The 11,735-nt window shown below is 38.2% G+C and overlaps 1 protein-coding gene across 3 annotated transcripts in view; it reads left to right on the forward strand.

Moving 5' to 3' along the window:
* Window positions 1-11,411, forward strand: part of Lipk (lipase family member K) — a 31,226-nt gene extending 19,815 nt beyond the window's left edge. For 2 of the 3 annotated variants that reach the window (XM_032895479.1, XM_032895481.1), the window contains 4 exons: window positions 2,954-3,100; window positions 5,651-5,722; window positions 8,262-8,333; window positions 10,413-10,652. In XM_032895479.1, coding sequence (XP_032751370.1) covers window positions 2,954-3,100; window positions 5,651-5,722; window positions 8,262-8,333; window positions 10,413-10,652 — 531 coding nt within the window. Of the gene's footprint in view, window positions 1-2,953; window positions 3,101-5,650; window positions 5,723-8,261; window positions 8,334-10,412 lie in introns of all 3 variants that reach the window. The other variant, XM_032895480.1, reaches the window with a different exon arrangement.
* The last annotated feature ends 324 nt before the right edge of the window (window positions 11,412-11,735 follow it).

Below are 11,735 nucleotides of genomic sequence, written 5' to 3' on the forward strand. Positions count from 1 at the left end.
CTCCATGGGGTTCTCGTGCTCAGTCCAGTGGTTAACTAGAAGCATCCTCCTCTGTATCAATAAGGCTCTGGCAGAGCCTTTCAGAAGACATCCATATCAGGCTCCTGTCAGGAAGCACTTCTTAACATCAGCAATAGTGACTGTGTTTGGTGGCTTCATATGGGATGGATTCCCAGGTGGGGAAGTTTCTGGATGACCTTTTCTTCAGTCCCTGCTCCACTCTTTGTCCCTGTATTTCCTCCTGTGAGTATTTTGTGCCACCCTTCTAAGAAGAACTGAAGCTTCTATATTTTGATCTTTTTTCTTCTTGAGCTTCATGTGGTCTGTGAATTTTATCTTGGGTATTCCGAGCTTTTGGGTTAATAGCCATTTATCAGTGAGTGCACACCATGTGTGCTCTTTTGTGACTGGGCTATCTCACTACTTTCTTTTTAACTTGCAGTTTACACTGAACCTTTTCTCTTTAAACTTTCTCTGCTTTACTCAACTGTTATTTTTGTTTCTTAAAAATAAAAGCTTCGGACTCAGAGAAGCAGAGCAACCTTTCACACGTCATTCAGTGAACAGGTGCCAGAGCTAAATCTCAGTATTATTATTATTGGGCAACTAAAAAGAATGATGATTTTGATTATATGCAATCGTTTCTCTGCTGTGTGCATGGTAGTGGTGCTTTGTTTGGGCCTGCCTGACTTCAAACTTGCTATACAAATCAGGCATCTGATTTGTGGCAATCCTCCTGCCTCTGCCTCCCAGGTGCAGGGATCATAGATATACTTTATCAAATGTAGCTTCATAACTTTTTCAAGGTCGGTCAGAAAAACTCATGCCTAGATACTTGCCCAGCTGAGTAGAGCATTGAAGTATTACAACCAATGTTCTGTTTGGTAAGCCTTATGTTCACATTAACATAGTGTGTAGCATTTGTCAAGCTGGTATAGTCATTGAAATGACATATAGAAGCAGCATATCTGTTATTCCCACAGCCACAACATGGAATGGTGTCTTTTTTTTTCAACAAACAAAAATGGCTCAATTATCACAAAGGTGCAAAGATTCTTGCAGAAACCTGTATGCCTATTACCACGTGACCAACATGCTCTCTCCAGGATCAAGTTGATGGCTTGTGCACAGTGATGTGTCCCTCTTTAAATGAGCCTTGGACTTCTGCAATGCTATACTACACTCTCCTTTAGGTCAGGATGAAGGGGTAATTCTTTGTCCTTGGGTAATGCATAGTGAATGCTATAGGAATGGAGTAAAACTGAGACTCCCATGCTGCTTCCCCTGCATTTGGGAAGGAACAAGGGCTTATGAGATAAACACGGCCTCTTCCTTCATGTGTTTTTGTAGCTGACTATATGAACATACTGGCTACTTCATGTCACTTTTCCCATGTATGAACAGATAGTACTGATAAACAGAGAATAAAAGCATGCAGTTTATCAGATGAGATGTGCTCTGTAGTTGAATTACTTTTTCCTGAAGGAATCCAGGTCCTCACACATAGAACACCGAATAGGTGTCAGTGTTCTTTTTAAAACATAAATTCACAATGTGACGGCATGCCGCCACGATTACTAAATCACAGTGGGGACAGTCATAATTGCTAGGACTGTGTAGTATTAGCACACAATGAAGAACAGAACAGAACGAATTGGGTGACTTTTGCAATGGCCTGTTATAGCATTATGACCTATGGATTGTGAAGCTTGAACTTAATTGAATGCCATTCTTCCCCTGCATTACCTTCTTCCTACTCCTTCCCCGATCTTGTTACACTTTCTCTCTCCTCTCCCCCCTCTCCCTCCTAATTCTCTCCTCTTTCTCCTTTCCTCTGTTTTCTGTCTTTAATAGAAAAACTATATTCATTAAATCATGGTGATATATATACATATACATATATATATATACACATAGATACATATACATATATATACATATGCACATACATATATATATAGAGAGAGAGAGATCATAGACTAGAAAATGTTTTACTAAATGGTAATTCTTTTCAATTCTATAATACAAAATATTTTCAAACTCAGAACGGAATTAAGTTACGCCATGTAAGAATTTACTGGCTCTAGTTTACCAAAGAAAAGATAAAAACCTACAGTGAATTACTGCAACGAAAATTAACGTGCATTATTCTTTTTCAGTTGCTGTTGTAATAGTCAGTTAGTAAAGGATTTCAGAAGAAATCTGTGACAGTTTTTATAGTAAATGGTTGTTTAATACTCTTAAGAAATAAAATTGATCTTTCACCTCCCCTATAACTTATTACCGTAATAATATAAAATTCACCCTGGTGAAACAAAAGCAAGATTTGACCAACGTACATGGGGATTCAATATTTTCTTGCACTGTGATGCAATAGGCTTTTAGACTTCAAAGGGTGTATTCAACATACTCGCATCCTTGCCTGTTATTTCATCAGTGGAGATGCAGTACTTACGGTGAGGGTTTTGTTTCTGGGAACGTGTTAAAGGATCGAGAGAGGGAAACCTGGTTGCTTGTTTCAGATACGACTTAGGACAAACTTACTGTTCTGAAACTCTTTGCTAGGTTCTAAGAGCTTCATTAGATAGTCTTCAAACGGGGGCCATCACCTTCACGATGATTCTGCTTAGGAGGTGCCCCGAAAGTTCAGACAAACGGGAATTAGGTTCTTCTCACGTTATAAGAAGAATCTAGATCCATGTAGAAATGTTTTACCAATCTCTGTGCAGGCTATACTCCAAGGGAACATGCCCAAAAGATCCACAAATGAATCTTTTGAAAAGTTTTAGGGTAATTAGGAGTATTATAAAGATAAGATTTCACCAGCCTTGTGGTTTCACACAGGACCAGTACTGTTACTGCCCCTGCAGTCCTTGCCTGGATGGACAAACGTTCTCTGCTCCTGACATCCATTCTCTATGACAGTTAGTGATGTTCTACGCCCATCTTTCAGATATTATTTGGTGACAAAATGTTCTCCACACACACGTGGCTCGAACAATTCATTGCTACCAAAGTGTGCAACCGGAAGTTATTCCGTCAGCTATGCAGCAACTTCCTGTTTTCTCTAAGTGGATTTGATCCCCAAAACTTAAACATGGTAGGTATAAGTAATCACTTCCTGAAAAACAAAGATTTTGTTGCAAAGGGGTTGAGAGTTTGGATTTTATGTAAATCATATTAGATAGCTTCTGTTTTGTCTTTTGAAAGACTCCACTCAGGGTTGGGAGTTGACTATCACGTATAAAAATTACTGGAGAAAATAGCGTGCTGACATAGCTTCGAATTCTTGCTGTGGCTAAAAGTACATCAATAAAAAAAATCTCATTATTTTCATTAGAATTATGATTATTTCAGACCTACTAAAGTGGACTCACAGGGAATGATTTTTAAAATCTACATTTTGTATTGATTTTTAAATAAATGTTCTACATTGTTGTGTTTATAAAAAGACAAGAAGAGAAGAAATATGTTTTGGTGAATGTGTAGTCAGGTGTGGGGAAGGGGGTGCCTCCAAGGGCCCATGCTCAGGCATCCCTTCCCCCTGAGGGACCAGCCACACGGTGGGATAGTATAGAATAGAGTTTATTCAGAGCATGGAGAGGAGAGTTGAGAGCATAGTAGAGACAGACAGACAGACAGACAAAGAGAGAGAGAGAGAGAGAGAGAGAGAGAGAGAGAGAGAGAGAGAAAGAGAAATAGAGGCTGTCCATGAGCATGTGGAAAGAGAGGGGAGAGGGGAGAGGGGAGAGGGGAATGGGTAGAGAAGGGGAAGGGGTGAGAGGACAGAGAGTAAACAAGAAGGCAAGAGCAAGAGAGAGCCCGACGGGGTAAGCACCCCATTTTATGGTGAATCAGGAACACCTGGCAGTTGCCAGGTAACTGTGGGGCAGCTTAGACAAAATGCTAACACACATCCATGAGCAATTTGGAAATTCTTATCTTGTGAATCACCTCTCCACTAAATGAAAGACATAAATTTGTCTTTTCAGTAAGCTGTAAATGTAGCATTAAGGGTGCTGATTTGGGTGGTTACTCTTCCTTTCTTCTAGCATAACTGGTCTCCTTTACTTTCAAATTATAAGTAGCTAACATGATGGACAAAGAAGGGAAAGTTCAGAACTTATTCTTCACATCCCAGCTAGACATGGACTATGTTTGAAACCAGAGGTATCACACAGTTGAAGATGGTCTCTATGTCAGAGACTTTTGCCAAGAGCCTGCTCTCCCTCTATTGTGTAGATAGGAGGGTCTCTCTAAGTTGCCCAGGCTGGCCTTGAACTCACTATGTAGCCCAGATGAGCCTTGAATTCATGATACTCCTGTATCAGAGTCCTAAGTATTTGGGATTAGAGGGCTGATGGTGAGGCTCAAGGTTTTTTATAAATGGCTTTTTTTATGCAGTATTCCTGTATTATCAAGTCAATTCTCCAGTGAAACTGTACTTGCTAATCATGGGGATGTAAGAATGTCGTGAAGATGAAAATATGTCACATAGGCTAAGCTGAGCAAGTTGGCCCAAGTGTCTGATAAAGACTTAATAAAGCAATACCCTTGACTATAGAGGCCCTCTTTGGTCAAATCCTTTTTGACTGTCAGCTAAGGACTAGATTATGGGATATTATAACATCAGGAAGAAGAGAAAGACACATAACCAGAGGTGCACTGAAGCTTTTGTGGAACTTCAAAATAATAATGATTGCTAATAATACCAATGCTCTGAACTCAATTTATGATTTTGGCTTGTTTTCAGCAGTTTTGAATTAATCATAAATAGATATATTTTTTTAAAACTGTTCAAATGTTTTGATGCTCATGTTGATAAAAAAATAATCCTTATATTTAAAAATGGACTCAAAGTGTGAAAGAAAAGTATCTATCCAAAATAAATCTAACTACATTAAAGAACTTTCATCCTACATACATTCAAAGGCTTCACAGAATATTTGACACATTTTTTTTTAAAATCTGGTAATGACTTAAAACATGTAGATCTGTGCCAAAACTTTTTGTGAGCAAAGCTTTCACTTCAATTTATTTTTTCATATTTATTTATTTTTATTTTATATATATTTTTGGTACTATGTACATGTTGTGCTTACAGAGGTCAGAAGAGGGCATCAAGTCCCCTAGGACTGGCATTACACACACACACACACACACACACACACACACACACACACACACACACACAGTTTTGAGCTGTCATTTGAGTGCTGGGGATTGAACCTCTGTCCTCTGCAAGAGCAGTCAGTGCTCTTAACCACGAAGCCATTTCTCCAACCCCTCAAAGTTTTATTTCAGTGTTCTTTTATATATACAAAATAAAGAAGAGGCAAGAAGAGGCCCATTTAAGTTTTTACCACCTCGTCTGTGGGAGATGAGCGCAAAGAGAAAAGTTGCACAGCCTTCTGTGTTCAACCAGTTAGATGCCCTCCGTGGGCTGAAGGACATCATTACCCAGGACAGAAACAAGCCATGGAGGAAAGTTTGCTTAATGATGGGCTTTTTTGGTTAGTATTTCCAGAGAGATAGAGAATATGTTTTCCTAAAGATAATAAGTGTAATTATAAACAGGAAGCTGAAGTGGTCTTCAAATGTCTATGCATGTGTTAAGAGTAGCTTGAGATGAGAGATGATCTCTTTACAGAGTCGCTTGGATGTTTATATGGCACAGAGTCCTGCAGGAACATCTGTTCAGAACATGCTGCACTGGGCCCAGGTACATGTCTGTCTGTCTGTCTGTCTGTCTGTCTGTCTGTCTCTCTTTCTCTCTCTCTCTCTTTCTGTCTCTCTCTCAGGGGCATACCCAAATATCTACAATCTCCTTGAGGTGCAGTTCCAGAGAGTTCCATGCAGGTTGTGCATGCACCTACCTAGCATGGTGTTGCTTCTAGAATCAACACTCACTTCCTTTTATGATTACCTTTGCTCTCATCTATTCTTGTCTTCGGTGCCTGGGCTTAGAGCCTGATGATCACATATTCTGACTGAGTTCCTATCCATAAGTTCCTCCCTTAGCCTGTTTGGAAAAGGCTTTTATTTCTTCTTCTGGGAAATCATTAGGTTTGACAACTTAATGTAAAACAATACAACGTATTCGAGAAAGACCTGTTCGTCTTACGATTAGCCCATGGGGCATTTCAGAGTGCAGAGAGAGTGATTTGTTCCGAACAAAGGAAACTCTAGGGAGGAATTAAAATAGATGAATGGTTTTTGGGTTTGCTCACAGTTACAATTTCACTTGATAAGATTATTCAATATCAGGTAAGCTCAAGATAAATTTGGTTCAATTAATTGCATAACTTTCTGAGCCAAGATGTGTATAAGTTTATATTAATTCTTTGTCAGCAACTTTTATTCTTTATCAATAATTTCAGCCCCATCTTTTTAAAGAATTCAACGAAATTAGCATAATCCCATCAATCTGTGTACAAGAGGAAATTCGAGAGTAATTCACATTTTTAGAATACATGCTAATATCTTATGACTCACTTTAAAGGAGAAAATGGGAATCCGTTACAGACAGTATATAAAACACTGGAGATTAGTGCAAAGTGTTTGGAGATAGACTTTGTGCTCCTATGAGTGAAGGCTGGTCTAAACATGGAACCTGATACTAGTGAGGACGTGGGTTTCTCCCAGGAAATGCAAATCCAAGTTCACAGTTCATAAGCACTTACTACATGGTCGCCTTCCTCTTTCTATATGATTTCCTGCATCTTGCTGGATACTTATGAAAATGTTTCCATTAAGGCAGTTACAACCCATTCTGCAAATATTGCAGCCGATGCCTTTTGCATCTACAGAGGCTCTTGCCTTTTGCAAAAATAAGGGATGACCGGGATACAACATTTGTTTCAAATGTATCCAGACAGCTAAAGCAAGGGTGACATTGCTCATCTCTCTATAGCACTGACTGAATATCTCTAATCCATCCCTTACACTGAAAAATTTAAATTCTGGAGCAGGTTGAATTGGGGGTTTTCAGATTAGGCATGCTCAATTAATAAAATCCATGCAAATATACAAAATTTGAAAATGTGAACTTTTAAAACCTCTGAAATCAAGAGCACAGCTGGTCTCGAGCATTTCAAACAAAACATACTTGCTTTGTAGTGAGTCAGTGAAAGACGCTCTGTTGCACATTGCCAGGGACTAAGTGGCTTATACACATCTTCCTAGTTAATCTAACAGACCAGGCAGATGCTTCCGTCATTCACATTGCAGATGTTTGTCCTGCATATGAGATTGGGTCATCATTCAAGCCTGGGTATAAAACCATCTTATCAGACACTAGACTCCAGATTCTAAAAAGAACACTCTGTTTCCTCACACTGCATAAAATGCATGGAATTTGTTGGGATTTTTTTTTGTTTGTTTTTTGAGACAGTTTTATAGCACACATATATAAAATATAATTATATATATACATATGTCTATATATATATTCTATAACTACATATATTACATTTATAGCAATGTATGCATTTATAATAATGTACATATAAATATGTATATGCACATACATAAATAATGTTATAGAAGTAAAAAAATAAAGTAAAAGGATTAAAACCATAAGGGAGAGAAATTCTTCTGAAAATAATTAAGCCCTTCATATAAATCTGGATTTATCTGCCTCCTTAACTCAACAGGGGTGACAGGTGGCAAATAACAGAATCAAGGAAACTGTGTCTGGATACTTCCACTCAGATGTTTGAAATCTGAATACCAAGGTGTAAAGGTAGCTATTCCCACTGCTTCCAAAGCTTAGCCATAGATCTCACTCACAGCACGACACATGGCCTAGTCCTGCTCAGAAGTGTCAAGCAGTCCACAGTTGCTGAATATTCTCCAATAATGACAAAGACATTTAATAACAGGGGAGACATTCAAAACAGCATAAGGACACTTGCTGATAGACAGAAAAGTGGCAAGTTGTTTAATATCAGACATACTCATTTTTAGTTGGAAATTATGGCCAAAATTCCTATTAATATATACAGATATAAATTCCTGAAATCCAATGTAGCATATATATATATATATATATATATATATATATATATATATATATATATGGAATACATGGTTCTGTAGGTTCCATGAAGCAGTATCCACCTTTATTGTTTGATTAATGTTCTAATGAGTGGGCATAATATCAACGTTCTCCGTGTATTTCTTTTTCACTAATTGTAAATGTGCATTGTCTTCTTATATCATTTTAATGTGTTTTTTTTTTAATTTTTGTTTTATCTTAGGCTGTCAATTCTGGTCAACTCCAAGCTTTTGACTGGGGCAATCCTGACCAGAACATGATGCACTTCAACCAGGTAAATAGTAGTGATGATGAGCACAGCCAGGGGCATGCGGTGATGAACCTGTGAGAACAGCTTCATTCGAATATTTATGTGCTGCTTCCCATTTGTTTTGATGAGCATTGCTCATGGCTGCTAGCACGTGGTGCTTCCTGGGTTTTACCCTGAGCTGAGTCATTGTCTCTAATCCTCACATTAGTCACTTAAGGGAAACTTCATTGCCCTTGTTTTCCTAGAGGCTTAAGGAAGTACGTTGCCAAATAACTAGACAATGGCCCATGGATTTCTGGATCTCAGATGTATTTCTTCATTTTCTTTTCACTGCTCATTTCTTTACAGGAAAACAAAACAAGTACTCTCAATACTTAATTAACATTGTTTTAAAGACAGAATTTAAAAACATGGACCCCATTTCTAAAACATTTCTAATAACGCTAGCATTGTTCTAACAGTTCCTCATGACGTCCTTCGTTACTTTTAAAAAACCCAATACATGGATTTTAAGATGAGTCAGTGAGGAAAAAGCCATCCTTAAGGAGAACTGCCTCTACCAAATGGATAATATAATATTAAAATATTTCTTGGCATCATCTATGAAAATGATGAATTTAGTGAGTATCTTACACTAAAAACTATACATGCTCTCTTGGTTACTGTTAGTTTTTTCTAACTATGTTGGGCAACACAATCATTGTTCTGACTGAGTGATGGCAGTCAAAATTGCAAAAATAGCACAAATAGAGAAATTAATATTTTCAATGTTTTGAAAAAAATTGGCTGTTCTCCCAAACCGCTGTAGTGGAATCTACATGGGCTTGAGGGAGGAGCAGATATCAAACACATACCTGGCAGACGGTGATGTGTCTCTCTGTTAATGACTGCCTCCCTTGCTCCACCAAGTTCATGGTTTCTTTAGGAAGAGCATTTTAGATGCTGACCTCATCTTACGAGCTAGGAGTCTTAGATGAAACTGGGGTCAGAGCTGTCAAGTTCATCTCTGTATTTAAAAATGGCGGGAAAATCATGCATGCATGGTGAGCGAGATTCAGATATGGTTCCTTGCTTGGAACTTCAGATGGAAACTCAAACAGAAGATGAACTCTGCATATTTAAAAGGCAGTAGCCTTAGTTAAAACTACACTTAAGGACACCATAAATTATATTGGTTTAATTACCGACATAAATCACTGGGGATTCTACATTGCTAAGGAAGCGTGATGTCTAAATAATTTATGATTTCTCTCTCACTGTCAACTTAAATATAAACTAAGAAGTCCTGGAAAAAGTTAACCAGACACCATTTAAAGCCAAATTTTAATATTTATTTTTGATTTTCCTTCTTCTCCTCAATGCCTAAGTTCTTAGCAGAATAATAGTGTCACTGGAGTAATGGAATTCTTGCTTTAGGGACGTTAGACCGAGTTTGATCCTGAAAGCTTACCTGTGTCTGTTGATGCTCACTTTGCCTTGGTTTTCCTCAGTCTTTGTTGAACTCTATTTTGGCAGCTAAGTATTTTTCCTTCATATGTTGCTACTAAGAAAATCACAATTAGAAAAACCAAATCTCAGACTTCTGCATATGAGAGAGACGTTTATTTCAAAATGTGCACACTCTCAGGTCAAGTTCTACCAGAAAGAGAAACCCCTGGTTTTTCAGAGAAACGTTCTTCCTCAAGTATCTGCCCCAAAGTGCAAGTTGGGAGTGTAATGGTAGTTCTTTATTTTCATAATGCATTATCGCAGTAACATGATTTCTTTGATTCCTGGCTATATCATGATGGCAGAGGCTCTCCTCTGCTGGATGCTTCTGTCAAGGTCCATTGCCTTATAACCGGCCTAAAAGCAAACAAGACATACAAACAAATATTGCACTCTCTGAAAGAGTAAGAACATGTCTTTCTTATTGCTAGCAGTTATTCTAAGATACCTCTTCACAGCATTGGAGAACTGACTATACAATGTTTTTGTGTTCATATGTTATTAACTGAATCCCAATTCAACAGATTAGAATCTGGAAAAAAAAATAGCTCAATATCTAATGTTGTTCTCCCTTTCCTGCCTGCTCTGCCTTCCTTTCTCTCCCACTTCCTTTAGCTTACCCCACCTGTGTATAACATCAGTAAGATGCGAGTCCCAACAGCAATGTGGAGTGGGGGACACGATGTTGTGGCAGATGAAAAGGACACTAAGAACCTGCTCCCTAAAGTTGCCAACCTTATCTACTACAAGGAGATCCCACACTACAACCACATGGACTTTTACCTCGGACAGGACGCCCCCCAGGAAGTTTACCGAGACCTAATTAGAATGATGGAAGAATCTTTGCAAAATTAATGGCACTCTATTTTTGTAAGCAGGTGGGTGTCTTGTGGTAATAATAAGACAGACGCTCCAATGACACCTCAGTCATTCTCAACTTGTATTATCTCCTCTTTTCTGTGAGGAAGAGAAGATGTAGTCAACAGCATTTGCAAAGTTGACAGAGGCCATACCCCCTGGCTAGGTGATTCTATTTGGCAAAGGTGAAGGAATACAATTACTTCCTTCATTATAAAACACAGCATTACGTTTAAGAATTCTAAAGCATGAGCTACTTTTACAAACAGATGTAATGAGGATGTTCACATCCACAAGGAACAGCGAATGGTTTCTCAGATCTGAGAATGATCTCTGGCCAATAAGCAGCAAAGATCAGGACCTTCGACCCCTCTACAACGTCTGCTTGAGTGCAGACGCCCATTACTTTGTACTCAAGCTTCCCACTGGGAAAGCAGCCTGGATTGCAACCTGTGAAACCCAGGGCAGAGGCCTCCAGGTATAACATGCCTACATTCCTGAGCTCCAAAACACTGGTATCATAAATATGCTCGATTTTAAATTGTCAACTTTATTCTAATCTGTTGTCATCAATAATAAGGTGCCAAACCTTAAGATATAGCAAGTATATAATAAATGTAATACTTGATCCTATTAATTATATAGTGATATTAATACCACAATTTAAAGCATTATAATCTTATAATTATGTAATACTGTATTACGTGTAACAATATATTTATTGCAGTATATTATATGTTGTTATGTAATTGGTTGAAAACTTGATATAACCTCATCTTGATTTCACCTGGTAACCTTTGATGTAACTCTCTTCCTTGACCGTTCCGTTGTAGGTTATTAATGACTGAATTATTCAGCATGTATTTAGTTGAAAAGGTCTTTCCGCTTATTTGTTTCTAGAGGAATTTATTTCCTTGGAATGGAATTTACATTCCCATGTTTGAATTATGTCGTTATTTTTTCAGTCGTATTTTTACTTTTATTCTGCTTTCATGATTAAATCCCCACCGGTTTCCCCTCCCTCCATCCCTCCCAGTCTTTCCCCACTTCTCCTTTACCCCAGATCAACTCCTCCTTCAG

The sequence above is a fragment of the Rattus rattus genome, chromosome 2, assembly GCF_011064425.1.
Source record: "Rattus rattus isolate New Zealand chromosome 2, Rrattus_CSIRO_v1, whole genome shotgun sequence".
Lineage (NCBI taxonomy): Eukaryota > Metazoa > Chordata > Mammalia > Rodentia > Muridae > Rattus > Rattus rattus.